At 54.2% G+C, this 22,803-nt stretch overlaps 1 protein-coding gene across 3 annotated transcripts; it reads left to right on the forward strand.

Annotated features, from left to right (window-relative positions):
• Positions 1-89: 89 nt before the first annotated feature.
• CAD (carbamoyl-phosphate synthetase 2, aspartate transcarbamylase, and dihydroorotase) lies at positions 90-22,486 on the forward strand (the record flags this gene model as incomplete). 3 transcript variants are annotated; one of them, XM_080812938.1, is made up of 45 exons in its annotated part: positions 90-171; positions 441-580; positions 2,769-2,898; positions 3,791-3,933; positions 4,100-4,241; positions 4,431-4,602; positions 4,813-4,998; positions 5,198-5,310; positions 5,640-5,785; positions 6,055-6,186; positions 6,327-6,560; positions 6,693-6,914; positions 7,112-7,300; positions 7,546-7,670; positions 7,840-7,970; positions 10,486-10,598; positions 11,056-11,300; positions 11,503-11,749; positions 12,344-12,442; positions 12,631-12,855; positions 12,933-13,115; positions 13,307-13,525; positions 13,784-13,951; positions 14,563-14,745; positions 14,873-14,977; positions 15,400-15,639; positions 15,889-15,970; positions 16,237-16,403; positions 16,563-16,727; positions 16,902-17,033; positions 17,218-17,419; positions 17,773-17,963; positions 18,046-18,186; positions 18,407-18,508; positions 18,948-19,044; positions 19,275-19,325; positions 19,630-19,674; positions 19,779-19,948; positions 20,060-20,134; positions 20,675-20,887; positions 21,061-21,186; positions 21,384-21,539; positions 21,626-21,727; positions 21,930-22,024; positions 22,122-22,486. In XM_080812938.1, 45 exons carry the CDS (start codon positions 90-92, stop codon positions 22,222-22,224), a joined length of 6,729 nt encoding a protein of 2,242 aa, XP_080669064.1. In that variant the 3' UTR covers positions 22,225-22,486. The 3 variants fall into 3 exon arrangements, with proteins under 3 accessions (XP_080669064.1, XP_080669065.1, XP_080669066.1); XM_080812939.1 differs by having other exon boundaries at positions 18,948-19,035; XM_080812940.1 differs by lacking the exon at positions 19,275-19,325.
• Between the last annotated feature and the right edge of the window lie 317 nt (positions 22,487-22,803).

Below are 22,803 nucleotides of genomic sequence, written 5' to 3' on the forward strand. Positions count from 1 at the left end.
GCGCCGACCTCACGTGGTTCCAGCACCGGCTGGGGCTTGCTGCGCTTGCCGCTTCTCTGTGCTCGCCCCCGCCTCTGAGCTCCGTTCCCATGGCGGCCCTGATGTTGGAGGATGGGTCGGTCCTGCGGGGCCAGACCTTTGGGGCCACTGTGTCGACTGCCGGGGAAGTGGGTAAGCAAGCTCGAGCCGGTTGCCGACCTCATCCCACTCTCTGCTGCCCCTCTCTGCCCAGCTTGCCCTGCCCAAACCCGCCATTTTCCCGCCTGCATACCCTCCTCCCACCCCCATTTGGTGCCCCTGTCCCCATCCCAGCCCCTTTCATCCCTCAAGGTCAAGGCAGCCACCGCTGGGGCATTGTCATCGCGCAGGGCAGTGTTGTGAAGGATGTCCTGCCCGAGCCCCAGCCCTGCCCGAGCCGCAGCCCTGCCTTTTTCTTGCAGTGTTTCAAACCGGCATGGTCGGCTACCCCGAGGCCCTCACTGACCCTTCCTACAAAGCGCAAATCTTAGTGCTGACATATCCTCTGATCGGCAACTATGGCATTCCCACAGATGAAGTGGATGAGTTCGGTCTCAGTAAGGTAGCCACACCCAAATGCTTTCTCTACTTTCCTTTTCAAACCAATGATCGTTAACTATTAGTCAAGTGAAGACACTGACATTAAGTTAGGCATCCTGGAGGGAACAAAGATACACACACACACTTGAAGTGATAAGACAAATCCTACCCAGGGCTTGAAGTATCTCGAGAGGCACAGAGCGCTTGCTGGATGCCAAGCCAAAGAGTCTGGGCTTTGGTAAGGAACCGGTGAAGATTTTTTAGCAGCAGAGTGATGTGTTGGGGGCAATGCTTTAAGATTACATAGTGGGAAAGAGGGGCACCTGGGTGGCCCAGGCATTAAGCAGCTGCCTTCAGCTTAGGTCATGATCCAGGGTCCTGGAATCTAGCCCTGCATTGGGCTCCCGGCTCAGCAGGAGGCCTGCTTCTCACTCTCCTACTCCCCCTCTTGTGTTCCTTCTCCACTGTCTTTCTCTTTCAAGTAAATAAATAAAATCTTTAAAAAAAAAAAAAAAAAGATTACATAGTGGGAAAGGGACTGGAAGCTAGGGTCACACCCTTCCCAGTCAGGCTGATAATTCTTTTCTTTTTTTTTTTTTTTTTTTTTAGATTTTATTTATTTGATAGCACAAGCCAGGGGAGCAGCAAGCAGAGGGTGAGGGAGAAGCGGGTTTCCCTGGAGCAGGGTACCAGACATGGGGTTCCATCCCAGGACCCTAGGATCATGACCTGAGCCAAAGGTAGATGTCCAACAGACTGAGCCACCCAGGCACCCCACTGATACTCTTTTTAAACCTATTTTCCTGACGTTGACTCATTTTTGCCACTTTTCAGTAGAAGTTCTTATCTCTAGATAAGGAAAATCAGTCTTCTCCCACAGTGAGGTTCTACCTATTCCTCTGGAATTTGGAAACTAAGTTGCACCAAGAGTTCACCTAATGAAAAACGTTGACAAATTATTAGGGGAAACCACCCCACCCTAGGTGCAGTATTCCTTGAAGTGCATTTTGTCCTGGTTTTCCAGGCTTAGTGAGCCTTTCATTCTTTAATTCACCCTAACTCTTACGAGAGGAACGCTAGGTCCTGGAAGGGGCCATTCCTCATCACCAATCTGTAAATAAAACTACATTCTTGTTTATAATGCAGTGTGGTGGTTAACATATGGCCCATCTTCAGTTTTGTCAGCTGTAGACACACTGACAAAATAAGCATTTACAAACCTGCAAAACCGAGACAATTAACAGGACCAGGGTGAAAGTCCCCCATGGATGCTTCTGTGGCACATGTGCTGTGAAGGCACCCGTCCGTATACAGATGAGTCTACCTGGCCATGGAGGGTTCTGCCACACTATCCTGCAGATACCTGAGGAACACTAAACAGCCATTGTCTTTTAAACCTTCTACTACTAAACATATGTGACTTCAGTATGCCATCCCCTCCCACATAGTTGACCCAGTTCTCTAGTTATTAAATGCTTATATACTGGGTAGTGCGTTTGCATTAACTTTTTTTTTAATGATAATCCCTTACTAAGGGGGGAGGGGCATAATCATGCTTACTGTCCTACCTTGAACTTTTATTTAATAAAGCATTTGCATCTATCTTACATTCTGCTTTTCTCATACTCTGTAATTATAATCTTATTTACTTGCTTGTTGCTTTGTTAATTTTCAGGCTCCTTAAGTAGCAAATTAACATGGTGAAGACGGGACCTTGTCTTTTTGCACATTCACTGCTTCTCCCCCAATGTCTATTACAATGCCTGGCACTAAGTGGGCACTCAGTAAATGTTTGTTGACTGCTACTATGTGTCAGGCTCCTAGTTCCTGAGGCCTTCATAGTTCCTGTGGTAGGGAGATCCAGAAACATGTTTATATACAATATAAATAGCAAGAAGTCAAGTGAGTCTAGGTGAACCCTAAGGAGGCACAGACTGCCCTGGGTATCTGCACAGAAGTGGGATTTGTAATCTCTGCTTTGGATAAAAGAAAAGGAAGGAAAGGAAAAGCTCTTTCTCAGTTATTAATGGTGGCCTGGTGTTCAGTGTTTCATATGGGGAAAGACAAAAGCATGAGTTGCTTGGTGTGTTAAAGGACTGACCAGGTCTTTCAGTGTGGCTGAAGTGTAGGGCCCCTGTTGTACAATGGGAAAAGAAGGTAGGAAGATACGTGGCCCTGGGCTCCTCACAGTCTCTTACTTCGGTCGACAGTGGTTTGAATCCTCGGGGATCCATGTGGCAGGACTGGTGGTGGGAGAGTGCTGCCCCACGCCCAGCCACTGGAGTGCCACCCGCACCCTACACCAGTGGCTGCAGCAGCATGGGATACCTGGCCTGCAAGGTATGGCGCGAGTGTGATCATTTCTGGGCAGAGCCCAGGTGCCTGCATGGAAAGAAGAGATGTCTTGTGCACTTTTGGACCATGAGTCTAAGGTTGTGATAGAATGTATCAGATTTGGAAGGTTTACATTGGGGTTTGGGGGTTGGAGAAGGAACTGAGCTCTTGCTCCAATGGAAAATTTCTAACATACAAGAGGAGAAAATAATATAATGAACCCCCAGCTTCTGTAATCATTAACTCAGGACTAAATTTATTTCACCACTATGACTAGAACCCCCTCATTTTTTCGAAGCGGATCTCAAACATTGTATCATCTCATCCACAGATAGTTCAGTGTCTGTGAAAAAAGCAATCGGGAATCCTTTTTAAAACAAAATCACAATAACATTATTGTATCTTTAAAAAAAGTAGCAGTAATTGCTTAACATCAAAAATCCAGGCCACGTTTATAATTTTCTCTATTATCGAAATGATTTTTACCGCTTATTTGAATCTAGATCTCAGTAAGATCTGTGTATTACATTCGGTTGATATGTCCCTTTGATCAACGAACCTTATAACCCATTTGACAAAAATAAGTGCGTTTTCCTTTAGAGCATCCCACAATCCGCGTTTTGTTGATTACGCTCGTGTAGTGTTGTTTAGCATATTCTTTGTCCCCCAGTATCATTTTCTGTAAACAAATCTAGAAGTCATGGTTCAATTCAGATGTGATATTTTTAGCAAGAACACTTCATGGTAGTGTACTTCCATCAGGATGGCCCAGGATCTTGATGCCCCTAGAACAGCTGTGTGTGACTCAGGGTTCTGGAATGCAGTGCTTCTGAAAGTCTAACCGCACGCATGACTGAGTTGGGGGAGTGTGATCTCTGAGAGTGCGCTATTTTGACAGGAGTGGATACTCGCGAGCTGACTAAGAAGTTGCGAGAGCAAGGGTCTCTGCTGGGGAAACTGGTCCAGGATGGGACAGAGCCTTCAGCACTGCCATTCTTGGACCCGAATGCCCGCCCCCTGGTGCCAGAGGTCTCAATTAAGGTACCGAGGTAGAGTGGGAGAGTGGTGCAAGCTCGAGTAGTTTTATTATCACCATAACTGGGGTGATCATTTGAGGGCAGATTAGCTGAGGCCTCAGGCAGGGGTTCGTGTGTGTTTGTCTGTCCTAACTGATGGCAGCTGCCAACTGTTGCCCTTTATTCCTCAGGCTCCACGGGTGTTCAATGCAGGGGGCACCCCTCGGATCCTTGCTTTGGATTGTGGCCTCAAGTATAATCAGATCCGATGTCTCTGTCAGCGTGGTGCTGAGGTCACGGTGGTACCGTGGGACCACGCCTTAGACAACCGGGGTGAGTGGCTGGGGTGTGTACAGGGCTTCAGGCAGGCAGCATGGGTGGAAGATCTGTCCCTTGGTCTAGTTGCTCTAAGTTGCAGGGAAGGAGACAGAGATCAGGGCTTTTGCTCTGATGGTAAGGGCTGCGAGTGTGTCTCTCTGGTTCGACGACTGGTTTTGACATCATCTTTTCTGCCCCCTCCAGAGTATGAGGGTGTCTTCCTGAGTAATGGCCCTGGTGACCCCGCCTCCTATCCCAGTGTGGTATCCACACTGAGCCGTGTCTTATCTGAGCCTAATCCCCGACCTGTCTTCGGGATCTGTCTGGGACACCAGCTGTTGGCCTTAGCCATTGGGGCCAAGACATACAAGATGAGGTGGGACTTGTGGGGAGAGGAAGGCCCGCACTACTGACGTGAGCGGTGGGGAGTCTGGGGCTGGGAATAGAGTTGGTGTTGGTTAGTGTTGAAACAGGAGCAGGGGTCGGTTGAGGGTGCTGAGTGCAACAGAAGCTGGGTTCGGTAGAGTGGTGAGGGGTGGGGGTGAGTTGGAAGGGGCCAGTGACTCAAGTGTGCTTCCATCTCCAGATATGGGAACCGAGGCCATAATCAGCCATGCCTGCTGGTGGGCTCTGGGCGATGCTTTCTGACATCCCAGAACCATGGGTTTGCTGTGGAAACAGACTCACTGCCAGCAGGCTGGCTTCCTCTTTTTACCAATGCCAACGATCGTTCCAATGAAGGCATCGTACATGACAGCCTGCCGTTCTTCAGGTGAGTCTGGGTGATTCCAGTAGGGTGACTGACTCTCTACAGCGTGGAAGCCCCAGGGTCTTGAAGAGCAAAAAGTAAAGCACAGCAGTGGGCCCCATCATCTATCCTGTTACCTGCCCCCAAGACTGCCAATTCCAAGCCAGGGATGATGGCGGGTTCCGTGACCCCATCTCTTCGACACGTGTCCTCTCTTCAACAGTGTTCAGTTTCACCCAGAGCACCAAGCTGGTCCTTCAGACATGGAGTTACTTTTTGATATCTTTCTGGAAACTGTGAAAGAAGCCACTGCTGGGAACCCTGGGGGCCAGACAGGTAAGCACCTGAGTAGATCCAGGTTGTGGAGAACTAAGAACAGCGTTGGCTCTGGGACGGGCATAAAATGGACATGCCCCCAGGAAAGGGAGGTATGCTTGGTAGGTGGAGGGGATGGGATGGGAAAGCAACCAAGCCACAACGATTATTTATGCCTCTTCTGGGAAAACAAGCTCCAGGGTCTTGAGCCCTGGGTTCTTGTCCTGCCTCTGCTACTCATTAGAGGGATGACTTGTTCTGGATCCTGCTGTAAAGCGAGGGGGTTAACGTAGATGATCTCTCAGCTCTCATTCATCTTGAACGTTCTATGACTTTCTTGGCCTCCACAGTTCGAGAGCGGCTGATTGAGCGCCTCTGTCCACCTGGAATTCCCAGCCCAGGCTCTGGGCTTCCACCACCACGGAAGGTTCTGATCCTGGGCTCTGGGGGTCTCTCCATTGGCCAAGCTGGAGAGTTTGACTACTCAGGCTCTCAGGTAAAGTGTGTCTGTCCCTGTCCCTCTGGGTGTGTGACCCTCAGGAGTGGGTAGTCTTGAGAGGGCTGAGGCATGAACGTTGGTTGTAGGGAGGGAATGAACCAGGAGATCTGGGGAACGCGTGGAAAGGTGAGGTGCTGAGGGAAACGAATTGCTTATTAGAGACTGAGAGCACAGGGAGAGAGAGAAGAAGAGACACGCTGGGGGTCTAAACCATTGATAGTCTTGTTTTTGCGGGCAAGACTGATAGGCTGTTTTTGTCCCTCTAGGCGATTAAGGCCCTGAAGGAGGAAAACATCCAGACTTTGCTGATCAACCCCAATATCGCCACAGTGCAGACTTCCCAGGGGCTGGCTGACAAGGTCTATTTCCTTCCCATAACACCTCACTACGTAACCCAGGTATGACTGGAGTAAGGTTGGTGTCTGAGGAGGGGACCCACGTGGGTAGGGGGATCCTGTGGTCTTTTGGGGTTCTAAACTCCTTTGATCGTCTCCTGTGGACCCCCAAGGTCTGAATGCTTATTCCTCTCCTCCCTCAGGTGATCCGTAATGAGCGCCCAGATGGCATCTTACTGACTTTTGGGGGCCAGACAGCTCTGAACTGTGGTGTGGAGCTGACAAAGGCCGGAGTGTTAGCTCGGTATGGGGTCCGGGTCCTGGGCACACCCGTGGAGACCATTGAACTGACGGAAGACCGGCGTGCCTTTGCCTCCAGGATGGCAGAGATCGGCGAGCACGTGGCCCCCAGTGAGGCGGCAAATTCCCTTGAACAGGTTTGAGGCTGGCTGTAGGACGGCGGAAGGATGTCATTGTCCTTGTATCTTATTTTCTCTGGAGCCAGGCACCCTCTGTGCAGCCAGCAGTCGAGGCCTGATCTGTTTGTTCATCTCTTCTGCTCCTTACAGGCCCAGGCAGCCGCCGAGCGGCTGGGGTATCCCGTGCTGGTGCGTGCTGCCTTTGCCCTCGGTGGCCTGGGCTCTGGCTTTGCCTCCAACAGGGAGGAGCTGTTTGCCCTTGTGGCCCCAGCTTTTGCCCATACGAGCCAAGTGCTGGTCGATAAGTCCCTGAAGGGATGGAAGGAGATTGAGTACGAGGTGGTGAGAGACGCCTATGGCAACTGTGTCACGGTGAGTAATGGTGGGGTCAGGGTACTGTCCGGCAGTATGAGCCCTGGTAAAAGCAGTGCCTGACGCTCAGATCTGTGAGGATTCAATGTCCCTGAGACCCACAGTGGGCTCTCACCAGAAGCAGCAGGCCCTGGGATGCAGTCTCCTGTCTCTCTTGACTCCCTTTGGCAGTGCCCTCCATGGGACCTTTTTCATAGGTGTGTAACATGGAGAATTTGGACCCACTGGGCATCCATACTGGTGAGTCCATAGTGGTGGCTCCAAGCCAGACGCTGAATGACCGGGAATACCAGCTACTACGGCAGACAGCCATCAAGGTGACCCAGCACCTTGGAATTGTTGGGGAGTGCAATGTGCAGTACGCCTTGAACCCCGAGTCTGAGCAGGTGAGACTCTAGGCCCTGGAGGTGATGTTCTAGCTGGTAGACCCCCGTTCATAATTTTGAGAACTTTTGACCCTGCAGACCTTGGAGTAGAAGTCGGGATTGCCTGGTAGGGTTGGACTGGGATGGGGGTGGTGTTTTTGCTATCTCTCCCTTCGGAGAGGGCTTTGTTTTCTGGCCCTCCTGATAGCTGTCTTAGGCCTTCTGGGCCAGTTATCTGGTGACACTCTCTTTCTCTCTTTTTGCAGTATTACATCATTGAAGTGAATGCCAGGCTCTCTCGCAGCTCTGCCCTGGCCAGTAAGGCCACAGGCTATCCACTGGCCTATGTGGCAGCCAAGCTAGCTTTGGGCATCCCTCTGCCTGAGCTCAGGTACGAGGGTGGGGAAAGCAGACGGGCAGGGGGGCTGAAGAAAACATTCACGGGACGGGGATAATGGAAAGGACATTGGTCTGAGTGTGTGGGGACAGAGCAAGCTGTCTGGAAGCTCACCGTTTACATCTCCTGCTCTGTCCTGGCACCTTCACCTGGTGGCTCCCAGGAACTCCGTGACAGGGGGAACAGCAGCCTTTGAACCCAGCCTGGATTACTGTGTGGTCAAGATCCCTCGGTGGGACCTCAGCAAGTTCCTCCGTGTCAGCACAAAGATCGGGAGCTGCATGAAGAGCGTTGGTGAGAGAGACACACCCCAGGAGACCCTTCCTCAGGTCACCCTTTGGGGTCCCAGCAGCCCTAAGAATCTAGAATGTCATAGAGTTAGTTCCCTGGCATAGCCTTTCAGATCCTGTGTTAGCAGCAGCTTGAGAACATGGTTTCTGAGAGCTCACAGGGACGTTTCAAACTTGGTAGTCCTCGTCAAGAGTGGGACTCGGAGGCATCTGGAATTCTGTGCCAGAAAACACATGCCACCTCCGCTGCCCGGATGGCGGGCGTGTCAGAATTTCTGGGAGGGTGTGTTAGCCATCAGACTAGCTCATCTCTCCCGCTTGACAAATGAGTAAACTGAGGTGCCCGCAGAAGGAAAGTGATGTGGCTGAGGAGAGGGTAGAGCCAAGAATGGAAAGCCAGATCCAGTTGCTAGTTACGCGCACCTCTGTCACACTCTGTTTCCTGTCGGCGGCGAGAGTGGCTTCGTGAAACTCTACCCACGGCCTCGCGTTGCATTTTGCCCACGGCCTCATCACTAGGCTGTTAATACCAGTGACAGTTTGTTCTCTGTGCGAATTTGAGTACTGATGCTTCGGGGAAGTGAGGCGTGCTGTTCTGAGAACTGCAGTGGCAGCTGGTGTCCGCCCATCTCCTCCTCCAGGTGCTTTCTGCCATGGTCACCACGTTGTTTTTGTTTTTGTTTTAACACGACTTTTAAGATCAGAGTAGGACATCCAAGAACTTTTTCAAAAAGACGAGGAAACGTAGCAGCGAACGATGGCTGGGTGTAATGGTCAACATCCAAGCGGTGGTCAAATGTGTTGGAATTGAGTCACCGTGCTTCCCTGTGGTGTCCCTTTAAGTCACTCTAGCCTGTTCTGAAACATTTCAACCAAAGCAAGCATTTCACATACCACAGTGTTTCCAGCTAAGGATAAGAGCATTTCATTGTGTTCCAAATTTCCATTAAGAGCAGTAGTAGCCTTTAAACAGGCAAGTCTAAGGAAGCTCAGATATTATTTTGGAATTTTTAGAAATCATACAAGACTGCCAAGTTGTTCCTTCTGGAGATGAATTTTCTGTTACATGAAAATTATAATAAACATGGGACTGAAGCCATAATTAAGTTGTTGGTGAAGAGAAGTGGACTGAAAATAGGAAAAAGATTGATTCCCAGATGAGACCTTTAAATGTTTTATGTTTGTTGAAGTGTCCTTAGAATGGGATCTTGGTAACTTTTTATAACATTTATTGTATAAGTAAGATACATGAACCATTGAGAGATTAGCAAAGTAGTTGAACCACAAAAGAGTAGTCGTCTATAGTCATGTCACACACAGATTAATTTGGAGATAGATATATATATATGGGTGATTCCAGAGTCTTCATAGGCACGCATGTGTGAATGTGGAGGGTTTCTCTTTTGCCCCAAATCAACGCTTTTGTAATACAAGCGTATTACAAAGGAGTTGAATAAAATCACTTTATCATCCACTTCCCTAACACTACTATTAGCATTTTAGTATTTTAAAATTCCTTTAAAGAAACAATTAGGATTGTAATTAGAAAAATAAGAAATACTTGAAGACCCTAGGGTAAATTGTCAGAGGACATTACAAAACTTTATGGAAGAGGAGATTAATAAGCAAACCTGGAAGGTTTGTAGAGACGGGCGTTCCCTTTTATTAGTAAATAAAAATCTAAAATGAGGTAACATTTTCATTTACGAGCAAAGATTGTTTAAATAATTGCACATATTTCTTAGAAGGTGGTTAGACTTAACTCTGTGTATTATGAAACACAAGCTTCTGTGAAGCAAGTAATATTTGTTAAGGGCCTTATCTATTGCCTCTGCACTTCTGAAAATGTATCCTGAGGAGATAATCCAAAGCCTAAAGATATCACAGCCTCACTTAGAAGGATAAACACTTCAAAGCTAGGTGTCCAGAAGTGAGCAGTTCAGTTACAGTAAATCATACAGGAATTAAACGGCTGGTAATAAGATCACATAGCAATGTGGGAACAAGCTTATGATGAGAGAAAAAGCAGGTTAGAAATTGTACATGTTTTATAACCATATATAAAACCTATTTGAAAAAAAAAAAAGTCCAGGAAGAAATACTTCAAAATAAGCGTTGTAAACGTGATTATCTCTGGATGGATCCAAAGAGTAGTGGGGTCATCTTCCTGTTATCCAGACTGTCAAGAAGTTTGAAAGGATGAGACAGATCCCAGACAGTGTCATCACCATTGGAATAAAGCGAATTAAGTGGATAACCATCGGGGGTTGGGTCACTGTGATAAACTGAATGTTCGAGTATCCCCATTACCATTTTAGACATTTTGGTTCCGGGGTCACTAATAAACACAGGTCATGAAAATGCTAAGGAAAGGAACTTCCATGGAAGATTCCTCAACAATGAGACACCGTACATACTACCACGGTGGAACTTGTCCCAAGAGACCTGACTAAATCATAGAAATTCTGGGCAGCACCTCCTGCCTCCAGGTCCTCAGTCCTTACATCCTGTTCCTCCAGGTGAAGTCATGGGCATTGGGCGTTCTTTTGAGGAGGCCTTCCAGAAGGCTCTTCGGATGGTAGATGAGAACTGTGTGGGCTTTGATCACACGGTGAAGCCGGTCAGTGATATGGTAAGTGGCTCCCTTCCCCTGGCAGCATCCCTGAAGAGGACCCCCTCTGCCTTCAGCCCACGGGCTTGTACCGCTAAGAGCAGCAGTCGTTACCGGGCGTTTGCTGTGTTTCCACATGGCTGAGAATTTCGCGGTTCATCCCTTCTATCATTGCATGAGGATGTATTCTTAAGCTCGTTTCCAGGGACAGTGAGACAGGCCTAGAGAGCTCGCGGAGCTTGCTGATAAGCTGGCTGCTCAGCCAGAAAGAGGCAGAGCCAAGATTTGCCTACAGGTTTTTGTAGTCACAGAGCTTTGGCTCTTGTTCCTTTTCTGCAGCTTCCTCTCCTAAAACAGTGGCGCTGCTGCTTTCAGGCTTTCTGAAGCGCTGCAAACGGATTGGGACTATTATGCGTAACATTTGGACACGTCCCTCTCTGCAGTCCTGCCATATCCATCTGTCCGCCCTCCCTGTTAGGAGCTGGAGACGCCAACCGACAAGCGCATCTTCGTGGTGGCGGCAGCTCTGTGGGCCGGCTACTCGGTGGAGCGGCTGTACGAGCTCACACGCATCGACCGCTGGTTCCTGCACGGGATGAAGCGGATCGTGGCGCACGCGCAGTTGCTGGAACAGCATCGTGGACGGCCTCTGCCCCCAGACCTGCTGCAGCAGGCCAAGCGCCTTGGCTTCTCGGACAAGCAGATTGCCCTTGCTGTTCTGAGGTCAGAGGTGGTGGTGAGGACCTGGGGCTGAGGACGTGGGGCCTTTGTGCTAGTGCATGGCCCTCGGAGCTTTGGAGGCCTCTGACCTTCGTCCCTGGGCTGTCTTCCTCTCCGTTCCCTGCCCCGGGACCTCACTCGTCTACGTAGTTCACCCCGCCACACCCCCCGCAGGGCTCTGTTTTTGACCCTTTTTCTCCTTCAGCACAGAGCTGGCCATTCGAAAGCTGCGGCAAGAACAGAGGATCTGCCCGGCGGTGAAACAGATCGACACGGTTGCGGCTGAGTGGCCAGCCCAGACCAACTATTTGTACCTGACCTACTGGGGCACCACCCATGACCTCACCTTCCGAACGCCTCATGTCCTGGTCCTAGGCTCTGGCGTCTACCGGATAGGCTCCAGCGTTGAGTTTGACTGGTGTGCCGTGGGCTGCATCCGGCAGCTCCGAAAGGTCCAAGAGCTAGTCTTTCATACTGTTCCCTTTACTGCTCCGTTCAGGTCCAGCAGTCGCCTTCCACCCACACTTGACCCTGGCACTTTCTGTTAAGTGCTACACTTGCATCTGTCTTAGGGCTTTGGGAGGAGTGGGGTTAGGTGTGAGAGGGAGCCCTCCCCTTAGGCCATCTTGGGCCTCTCACAGGGCATGTGTCTTTTCTCCAACACTTTGTACCTACTTCTCTGATACCTCCAGTGCTGGCCCTGCTTCCCTCCCAAGGCAGGTGTCCCTCACAGCCATTTCAGAGAAAGCTGAAGTATTGTTAGAAGTAGGGGGTTTTGGGGCGCCTGGGTGGGTCAGTGGGTTAAGCCTCTGCCTTCGGCTCACGTCATGGTCTCAGAGTCCTGGGATCGAGTCCCGCATCGGAAGGAAGCCTGCTTCCCCCGCTCTGTCTCTCTCTGCCTGCCTCTCAGCCTACTTGAGATCTCTCTCTGTGTCAAATAAATAAAATCTTTTAAAAAAGAAAAAAGAAGGAGGGGGTTTTGTCCTAGTTTTTCTCTGTTCTTCCTCCCACTTAATAGCTAAATCTCATTTCCCTCTCTATCACAGATGGGCTATAAGACCATCATGGTGAACTACAACCCAGAGACCGTCAGCACAGACTATGACATGTGTGACCGACTGTACTTTGATGAGATCTCTTTTGAGGTGAGAGAAATGAAGACCGCTCATTAGCCTGCGGGGCCAGGGTCACATGGGAGTGGCTGGCTGACCCAAGATTCCTTGGAACTTGTGGGGTTTGACGGGAAGTGGGAAGAGGGTGAGGAGCAGTGAGCAGGAAGGCCCAGATCCCTGACCTCCGGCTGCCTCCACTCGCTCTTTCTCTTAACACCAAGGTGGTGATGGACATCTATGAGCTAGAGAACCCCGAAGGCGTGATCCTCTCCATGGGTGGGCAGCTGCCCAACAACATGGCCATGGCGTTGCATCGGCAGCAGTGCCGAGTCCTGGGCACATCCCCTGAAGCCATCGACTCAGCTGAGAACCGTTTCAAGTTCTCCCGGCTCCTCGACACCATCGGTATCAGCCAGCCTCAGTGGAGGGAGCTCAGTGATCTAGAGGTGGGCTGGGGCCTGGTGGGGGGCTGGAAGCTGGAGGAGGTCAGGGGTGAGCGTGACCAACCCAGCTGTACCCTTAGTCTGCTCGCCAGTTCTGCCAGACAGTGGGGTACCCCTGCGTGGTGCGCCCCTCCTACGTGCTGAGCGGCGCTGCTATGAACGTGGCCTATACCGATGGGGACCTGGAACGTTTCCTGAGCAGCGCGGCAGCCGTCTCCAAGGAGCACCCTGTGGTCATCTCCAAGTTCATCCAGGAGGCCAAGGTAGGGCCACAGACTATAAGTCTGTAAGGGTGGGTTCCCCAGCCTGGGTGGAAACTCCCCTCTCTGGTCCTGCAACACTTTGTAGGCCTGGTGGACCGGGAAGGAGGGTTGTTAAAGGGAGCCTCCTAAGGCAAGTGGGAGAAGAAAATGGCCCGCTGCCCTATACTGCATGGTCCTTACCTCCTCACTAGGAGATCGACGTGGATGCTGTGGCCCGTGATGGTGTGGTGGCAGCCATTGCCATCTCTGAGCACGTGGAGAATGCAGGTGTGCATTCAGGTGATGCCACGCTGGTGACCCCACCACAAGACATCACTGCCAAAACCCTAGAGCGGATTAAAGCCATCGTGCATGCTGTGGGCCAGGAGCTGCAGGTCACGGGACCCTTCAATCTGCAGCTCATTGCCAAGGTAGTAAGAGCGGACTGAGGGAAGGGACTAGCACCCCCTCATTCTGTGGGGCCGCAGGGCCAGCAAGGCTCACTGTCTTCTGCCCTCATCCGAGTAGGCTCAGAAGCTGGAGGGAGGGGGTCCTAGTCAGGGTTTGTGACAGTTAGTTATTCCAGACTGGTTACCCACAGAGTGGTAAGTCGGGGAGAGTCAAGGTCAGTGGAGTAGCATCAACAAGCCCAGCGTGCAGCAGGCCTGATCAGTCCCTCTCTGCCCCAGGACGACCAGCTAAAAGTCATCGAATGCAACGTGCGTGTCTCTCGCTCCTTCCCTTTCGTCTCCAAGACACTAGGTGTGGACCTAGTAGCATTGGCCACACGGGTCATCATGGGGGAAGAAGTGGAACCTGTGGGGCTCATGACAGGCACCGGAGTCGTGGGCGTAAAGGTATGGAGCATTGAAACCTTGAGGTTAGAAGTCAGAAGCAGGGAGGCACGTAGTGGGAGAACGTTCATTTACTGCACCCATGGGAGGTCAGTCAGCACGTAAACCCAAGCAACTGTTGTGGGCACGGCACCACTGGGCCATGAGGGTGATAGGATGGTGTCCGTCCCTTAGGAGTCACATTCGAGTGACGGGAGGCAAGGGAAGTTGGGTCCAAAAACCTGCTTCTGTTACAGTCTATGATGACCTACGTAGCAGAGATAAGAATAAGATGCCAGAGGAGTTTTCAGAAAAGAGATGCCACTTCCAAAAGGCGCGACCTGGGAAGGCCTAGGAGGAGAGGTGGTATCTGAACTGGGTCTTGAAGGACAGTCCGGAAGTTTGATTTGCTGAGCTTATTGAGGAAGTGTTCAAGGCCAAGGAATAGGAAACTGAGGGAAGAGCCGGAGTGTATTTGGGAAGCAGGGGACTGACGGGCGGAGCAGCACCAGGGAAGGCTAACCTCACCTCTTGGATGAGGCCAAGGAGAAGGGGCCGTGGCTGCCGCTCCTGGTGAGGAGAGTTGGGCCCCTTCTTGGCATCTCGCCTTGGCATCTCGCGTTCTGCTCCCTCAGGTCCCTCAGTTCTCGTTCTCACGCCTGGCGGGTGCCGACGTGGTGTTGGGCGTGGAGATGACCAGCACTGGGGAGGTGGCTGGCTTTGGGGAGAGCCGCTGCGAGGCCTACCTCAAGGCCATGCTAAGCACTGGCTTTAAGATCCCCAAGAAGAACATCTTGCTGACCATTGGCAGCTATAAGGTACAGACCCCAGGCTGGGGGCACTGCCCAGAGAGGTTGGGGCAGATGGCCTTGGCTTTCTGGGCCTGGGCTAACCTTGAAGTGGAAGACGGGAGACGCAACCTCTTCCTCTTTCTGCTTGGTGCAGAACAAAAGTGAGCTGCTCCCGACCGTGCGGCTGCTGGAGAGCCTGGGCTACAGCCTCTACGCCAGTCTGGGCACCGCCGACTTCTACACCGAGCACGGCGTCAAGGTACAGGAGCTCCCTCAGCCTACCCCACGTACCACAGAATTCTCTCTGTTCCCCTGCTTTTTCTGTCATTGTACAAGTCCTGTGTATTTCACGTAGAGCAAATAGAATATGCAGGAAAGCAAGGAAAGAGGTTTCTTACAGTTTCTTTTGCCCTATTAACCTTTTTGGTGTATTTTCTTCCAGAATATTATTTCTGTACGTGCAGGTGTGGGCTTATACCGCACAGGCCTTGGTAACCATAGAGTAGATGTCTTTCCTGTCAAGAAACATACTTTGCCAGTAGCAAATAGAGCAGCCTCGGTCTCCACCACGTGGGTCCCCAGTCTCGTATGGGTTCCTAGGCCACCTCCCTTCCCTTCAGGCTGTCCTTCCTGACTCCCGCCAGACTCAGGTTAGCCCTTGACCTTGTCTCTGGGCCGCAGGTAACAGCTGTGGACTGGCACTTTGAGGAGGCAGTGGATGGTGAGTGCCCGCCACAGCGAAGCATCCTGGAGCAGCTGGCTGAGAATCACTTCGAGCTAGTGATTAATCTGTCGATGCGCGGGGCAGGGGGCCGGCGTCTCTCTTCCTTTGTCACTAAGGGCTACCGCACCCGGCGCCTGGCCGCTGACTTCTCCGTGCCCCTCATCATTGATATCAAGTGCACCAAACTGTTTGTGGAGGTGACTGGGGCCTGGGTGCTGGGAGGGCAACAGTCAGTGTTAATGGGGCCAGAGGGAGAAGTGAGGGGTGTTGGGGTTGGGAGATCTCAGTATGAAGTAGTTAGGCCAATAACCAGCCTTTGCAGCTGCAGAGAGAGAAAAGGTGGGTAGAGAGGGGGAGTAGAACCTGGTTTATGGGGGAAACCCAGTCCCTACCTACAACTCCCGGGATCCCCTGAAATCAGAGCTGACTGCGGTTTTCACCTGCAGGCCCTGGGCCAGATTGGGCCTGCCCCTCCTTTGAAGGTGCACGTTGACTGTATGACTTCCCAAAAGCTTGTGCGGCTTCCTGGTGAGTGCATCTTTTGGCAGAACCTGGCTTCTGCACACTGGTAGCAGCCGGTACGGACCCTGTCTGGACGGCACAGAGCGTGGGGGCCAGCTTAGCCCTCTCTGAGCTCTTTCCTCCCACGACCCACTGTGCCGCTGATGGAGGAAGCTTGCCGCCTCTCGCTCCTATCAGTTGCTGCTGCTTTTCCTGCCACCCCAGTTCACATGTTTGATGTCCTTCGTGTCTCTGAACTGCCGTCTAATCTGGTCATGGCCGTGTTCTCCCAGGATTGATTGACATCCATGTGCACCTGCGGGAGCCGGGGGGAACGCACAAGGAGGACTTTGCCTCAGGCACCGCTGCTGCCCTGGCTGGGGGCGTCACCATGGTGTGTGCCATGCCTAATACCCGGCCCCCCATCATTGATGCGCCAGCCCTCGCCCTGGCCCAGAAGGTGAGCCCTGGCACTCCTGCTTCCTGGTGTCCTGGGTGTCCCTGCCTGCCTCCCGGATCCCTCTTCTCTCTGCCCCTCACAGAAGCCTAGGGGCCCAGGCCACTGGTGCCAGGCTGGCATGGATGCCAGTAGGCCTTATCTCCTGTGTACCCTCTCCAGCTGGCAGAGGCTGGCGCCCGCTGTGACTTTGCCTTATTTCTCGGAGCCTCGTCAGAAAATGCAGGAACCCTGGGTGCTGTAGCCGGGTCTGCCGCTGGGCTGAAGCTCTACCTCAATGAGACCTTCTCTGAGCTTCGGCTGGACAATGTGGCCCAGTGGATGGAGGTAGGGAGTGGGCCCGTGGGAGGAGGCAGCCAGCTGGTGCCTCCCAGCTTGAGGACCTCACGGAGTGGGCTAACAGCAGTGAAGTGTCTAGAGCTCTAGGAGGGCTCTGGGCTCTGATGAGCTCAGACCAGGAAAGGCTCTGCACGCTCCTTGCTACATTCTTTCTGTCCCCAGCACTTTGAGACGTGGCCCTCCCACCTCCCCATTGTGGCCCACGCGGAGCGGCAGAGTGTGGCCGCTGTCCTCATGGTGGCCCAGCTTACCCAGCGCTCAGTGCACATATGTCATGTGGCCCGGAAGGAGGAGGTGAGAGTCCACCGGAGGTCCCAGGGCCGTTCCTGCTGGGGGTCAGAGGGCGCGGGGAGCGTGGAGGCAGCACTCGGCCTGTCTGCCCTGTCCCTTTCCTAGAGGGGAAGTTGGAAGCAGAGACCTTGCTGGGCAGGGCATGAGGGAGGCCTCCGCTAGATCTCCCTACTCTCCCCCTACCCAGATCCTACTGATTAAAGCTGCCAAGGCGCGGGGGCTGCCAGTCACCTGTGAGGTGGCCCCCCACCATCTGTTCCTGAGCCGCGATGACCTGCAGCGCCTGGGCTCGGGGAAGGGGGAGGTCCGGCCCGAGCTCGGCTCCCGCCAGGACGTGGAGGCCCTGTGGGAGAACATGGCTGTCATCGACTGCTTCGCCTCAGACCATGGTGAGAGGCCCCACAGCGAACTCGCTGCCCAGCAGGGCTCGGGCCCCAGCTCAGGGCCTCTGGGCTCCGTAAGGACTGGGCCTTGACCCGTGTAGCAGAGCACCTGGGCTGTGATGGGTGCTCCATAAATCCTCCCTGAAGGAACTGATGAGCAAATGAGTAAAATCGTAAATACGCGAAGGTGGGCGAAAGGTGCGGTCCCCCAGTGTGGCAGCTGCCCCGCATACTTGTTTCCCACACAACCCGAAGAGATAAGCGTCAGGGCTAGGGCGGCAGTGCAGTCCCGGTGGCCTGTGTGACTCCCCAGACGGGGAGGTGGTCGGGCCTGACAGTGCTGCTCTCTTTCCTCCCAGCCCCCCACACTTTGGAGGAGAAGTGTGGACCCCAGCCTCCCCCCGGCTTCCCGGGGCTGGAGACCATGCTGCCCCTGCTGCTGACGGCCGTCAGCGAGGGCCGGCTCAGTCTGGACGACCTGCTGCAGCGGCTGCACCACAACCCCCGCCGCATCTTCCACCTGCCCCCCCAGGAGGACACCTACGTGGAGGTGCGGGCGCACGGGCCCAGCAGGCGGGGCGGTGGGGGGCTCTGCAGCGCGTGACTCTCACTTGACCTGTGACTCTGGGCAGGTGGATTTGGAGCACGAGTGGACCATCCCCAGCCACATGCCCTTCTCCAAGGCTCACTGGACGCCCTTTGAAGGGCAGAAGGTGAAGGGAACCGTCCGTCGAGTGGTTCTACGAGGGGAGGTGGCCTATATCGACGGGCAGGTACGCATATGGCCCGAGCCCCATCCTCAGTAGTGACTTCCATCCCACTGTCCTCCCGCCCAGCTCCTCTCTATGGTGCTACCACCTCCCTGAGCTGCCGTAGACGGGGGTGGGTGCAGGTCCCCTGAGACGGTTTTTCTTTTCAGCTTCCATTCTTTTAGGGTCTCAGTCCGGCTCTTTCCCCCCTGCTTATTCGCCCACTCCTGCCTTCTGTCCGCAGGTCCTGGTCCCTCCTGGCTACGGACAGGATGTACGCAAGTGGCCTCAGGGGGCTGTTCCCCAGCTCACGCCTCCAGCCCCTGCCACCAGTGAGATAACCACGGTATCCGGGGGTTGGGGGGTGTGTTGGGGGGTGCAGCCAGGGACAGGGCGAACAACACAGGTGTTTTCATTGGTGGTTTGGGGGTAGAAGGCTCTGTACTCGACACTTAAAATTTCCACCATCTACCTCTTTGTTTACTGTAGAAGATGGAATCAATTCTCAGTTTAGGAGGTTACCTACCTAGGGAAAAGATAAGCCTCTTATTAACCCAGCTGGAGGTTTATCTGGGGGCCTGTCATGGGGCTAGCACACGCCTCTAAAAGGCTAGTCTGTCTGTCTCTGTCAAGCACGGCATAGCAGAAGGACGGATCTGAGGGGAGGTGATGGAGAATGGAATTCACTCCATTCTCATGGTGGACAGTGAGTGGTTTGGCTTTTCTTGAGGAATTGAACTTGAGGAGTTGGGTCAGTACATTGCAAAACATCCGTGTCTCTCCAGACACCTGAAAGGCCCCGCCGGGCCGTCCCGGGGCTTCCCGATGGCCGCTTCCACCTGCCACCCCGGATCCACCGAGCTTCCGATCCAGGTCTGCCAGGTACGAGGGAGGTCCTGGGATGTGGAGGATGGGGCCACCTGGACTTAGAGATGTGGAGGGACAGGCTCCTCTTCCCCCACGGTGTCCTTGGTGGACGCTTACCCTGTCCCTTTGGCCATCCCCTCATGCTAGTCTGACCTGCTCTACCCACCCTCCTCTGCCTGAATCAGTCTCTCTAGCATGAGGTAGGCACCCCGCGGCTTCTCACAGCCCTTTCTTGTTGTGGGCAGCTGTGTTCCTCCGCCCGGGAGCTGGGATCCCACGGGGCAGCAGAACGTGGGGTAAATCCAGGTTGTTGGTTGGTGTGAGCCTGGCCGTTCCCCTTGCCTAGGATCCCTTCGCCGCCTGGGAGGGCCCTGGGAGGGCCCTGGGAGGGCACCACTGCTCACACACAGCAGCCCCCGTGGGAAGTCAACTTGCGTGTCCCCCGGGCTGCCGGTCCTTCTTGTTTTCCCCTAACCTGCTACAGCTGCTGTTGTGTGAGTTGGTTTAACACAGACGCTGGGATCCAGAGTGCGGGGGAAATGGGGGTTCTTCACAAACCCTAGTTGCAGGCTTACATCTGTCCTGTTGCCCTGTTTGTAGCTGAGGATCCAAAGGAGAAGTCCTCCCGGAAGGCAGCTGAGCCAGGTGAGACTCCCCCGGAACACACACTCACCTCGGGGACCTGTCTCATCTGGCCTGTGTAGGAGGAGCCCTCTGACCCCCCTCTTCTGCCCCGTCCCTCACTGCAGAGCTGATGGGAACTCTTGATGGCACCTGCTACCCACCACCACCAGTACCTAGACAGGCGTCACCCCAGAACCTGGGGACCCCTGGCCTGCTGCACCCCCAGACCTCACCCCTGCTGCACTCATTAGTGGGTCAACATATCCTGTCTGTCCAGCAATTCACCAAGGATCAGGTGCCTGGGGGAGGGAGGATGGGGACATCCAGAGCTTTGAGAATCTGGGAAGTTGGGGCTAGGACATCTGGGGACCACTGCCTTTCCAGCTGACGTGGGGGTCTTTCTTAGATGTCTCACCTGTTCAATGTGGCACACACGCTGCGTATGATGGTACAGAAGGAGCGGAGCCTCGACATACTCAAGGTCAGGGTCAGGGCTGTGGGCTGTGGGTCCAGGACCCTGTCAGCAGGGCTATGCGGTGATTAGAAGGATCCCCCTCTCCTGCCATAGGTCCCTTCCTGTGAGTCTAAACCCTCCACCATGAGTTACTCAGCCTTCTCTGCTCTAGAAGTTCTGGCTGCCCCAGGCCCCCAGACCCCCCACATTTGCCCTCCTCTGACCAGTAGTTAGCTGACTGCCAGGGTCCTGGGCACCAGTGTATGAGCCTACTAATCTGGTCACTTGGTCTATGCAGACGGATTCATGGCATAGAACTGGGTATTTCCTTCTCCCCCAGAACAATGAGTATCTCATTCAGATACTTAGCAATGATTTTTTTGGAAGCGGAGCCTTTAGCTCAGTATGACACTCACGGGAACATCAACGTCAGGACAGTCACGAGGAGGTTTGCAGGGAGGGTTTCTCTCAGTGCCCCTCCCGTGTAAGTGGGGGGAAGCAAGCCGCAGCCCGTGCTGTCCCCACGATGAGCACCCATGTTGACATCGAATCTTGCCCTCCCGCCAGGGGAAGGTGATGGCCTCCATGTTCTATGAGGTGAGCACGCGGACCAGCAGCTCCTTTGCCGCAGCCATGGCCCGGCTGGGGGGGGCTGTGCTCAGCTTCTCGGAAGCCACGTCTTCGGTCCAGAAGGGCGAGTCCCTGGCCGACTCTGTGCAGACCATGAGCTGCTACGCTGACGTGGTCGTGCTTCGGCATCCCCAGCCCGGAGCGGTGGAGGTGAGGCCCTCTGCGCACTGGGACAGGGTCGGGTGGGATGGGTCCAAGGACGTGACTGCGAGTCTCTGGGCCAGACAGGGAGGGGGACCCGGGAAGAGTGGGACTCGGCTGGGAGTGGGAGCCACCAAAATGCAGAAGCCAAGGGTCTCCTTTCTTGTTCCCCCTGTTCCCAGCTGGCAGCCAAGCACTGCCGGAGGCCAGTGATCAACGCGGGGGATGGGGTCGGAGAGCATCCCACCCAGGCTCTGCTGGACATCTTCACTATCCGGGAGGAGCTTGGGACTGTCAACGGCATGACGGTGAGGGTTGTGGCAGGGCTTGGGGGCCCGCCTGGGGAAGCTCCGGAGCAGGGGGCTGCCTGTGGGAAGGACCTTCTCTGCGCCAAGGCCTGCTGCAGCAGGGAGGCCTCCATCCTGGTCCTGAGAGCAAAAGCTGGAAAACGGAGGTGCCGGTGCTCGGTCTGGGGGCCCTTCTGGTGATTAGACTCCTCCCCTAGATAACGATGGTGGGGGACCTGAAGCATGGGCGCACCGTGCACTCTCTGGCCTGCCTGCTCACCCAGTACCGCGTCAGCCTGCGCTACGTGGCCCCCCCAAGCCTGCGCATGCCAGCCAATGTGCGGGCCTTTGTGGCGGCCCGCGGCACCAAGCAGGTGAGGCCCCGGGAGGCCGTGGGTCGCGCGGGTTGGGCAGCAAGAGCCCAGCGCTGCATTCACTCTGGCTCGGCCTTGCCCTCCAGGAGGAGTTCGAGAGCATTGAGGAAGCCCTGCCTGACACCGACGTGCTCTACATGACTCGAATCCAGAAAGAACGATTCGACTCCAGCCAGGAGTATGAAGCTGTGAGTGCCACGGTTGGGGGAGGCCTGGAACTGTGCGGCGTCCAGACTGGTGGTGGGGAAGGCAGGGCCCCGGGAGCTTGACGGGGCCCCTCGTTCCTGAGAACTAAGGGCTGGAGTGGAGGGGACCTGGAGGATCGCAGGCTCGTGGCCGCACGGCCACCCCAGCCCTGAGGCACTGACGGGGCCCCTGTCTCACTCACAGTGCTTCGGCCAGTTCATCCTCACCCCCCACATCATGACGCGGGCCAAGAAGAAGATGGTGGTGATGCACCCCATGCCCCGAGTCAATGAGATAAGGTGACGCGGCTTCAGAATGGGGGCTGGCTGGGGGAGGGCGCCTGGTCCTGGACAGGCCATCGTGGGCTGTGTGCCAACCCTTTTCCTTCTCTTGCAGCGTGGAGGTGGACTCGGACCCCCGAGCAGCCTACTTCCGCCAGGCCGAGAACGGCATGTACATACGCATGGCTCTCTTAGCCACCGTGCTGGGCCGCTTCTAGGACTTGGCTCCTCAGACCCTTCTTGTCAGGCCCAGCTGCCGGGCACGAAATCGGTGCCCCCCACGGGGGCAGCACACTTAGGAGATGCTCTGGGGCGTCCAGATAGCTCACGTGCTCACGGGCACCCCTGCAGACCAGGCGCCAGGCACTGGACTGGACTGGAGTGCTGTAGCGTGAGAGTGGGGCCCCGTCTCCCTTTATGCGCCGCACACCTGTAAAGTCATTTTTCTACTGACTAAATAAACAGCTGAGCTGCTTGTAAGGGCCTGCTTCCTTGCACGTATCCCAGCTTCGGCATAGGATGCTAAGTGTCATGGGCACGGCTTTCTTCCGGAAATGGAGGACAGTTTCTCAAATCCAAGAGCGGCCTTGCTGGGCAGGCTCTCGCTCTGGCTGCATATTCAGAGCCGGGGCTCTTTGGGGCCCGGGGGTGGTGGTGGGTGGGTACTGTTGTATGGGTGCTCTCTGGGCCCTGCGCTGCCCCGATCCCTGTGCAGCCGCCTTTCCTCAGTTTGCACTCAAAATTCTGATGTGAGTGACAGGGTCCTGCCTGGTGAGCCGTTTACTCTTCTCCCCTCT

The sequence above is a fragment of the Martes martes genome (genome assembly GCF_963455335.1).
Source record: "Martes martes genome assembly, chromosome: 9".
Lineage (NCBI taxonomy): Eukaryota > Metazoa > Chordata > Mammalia > Carnivora > Mustelidae > Martes > Martes martes.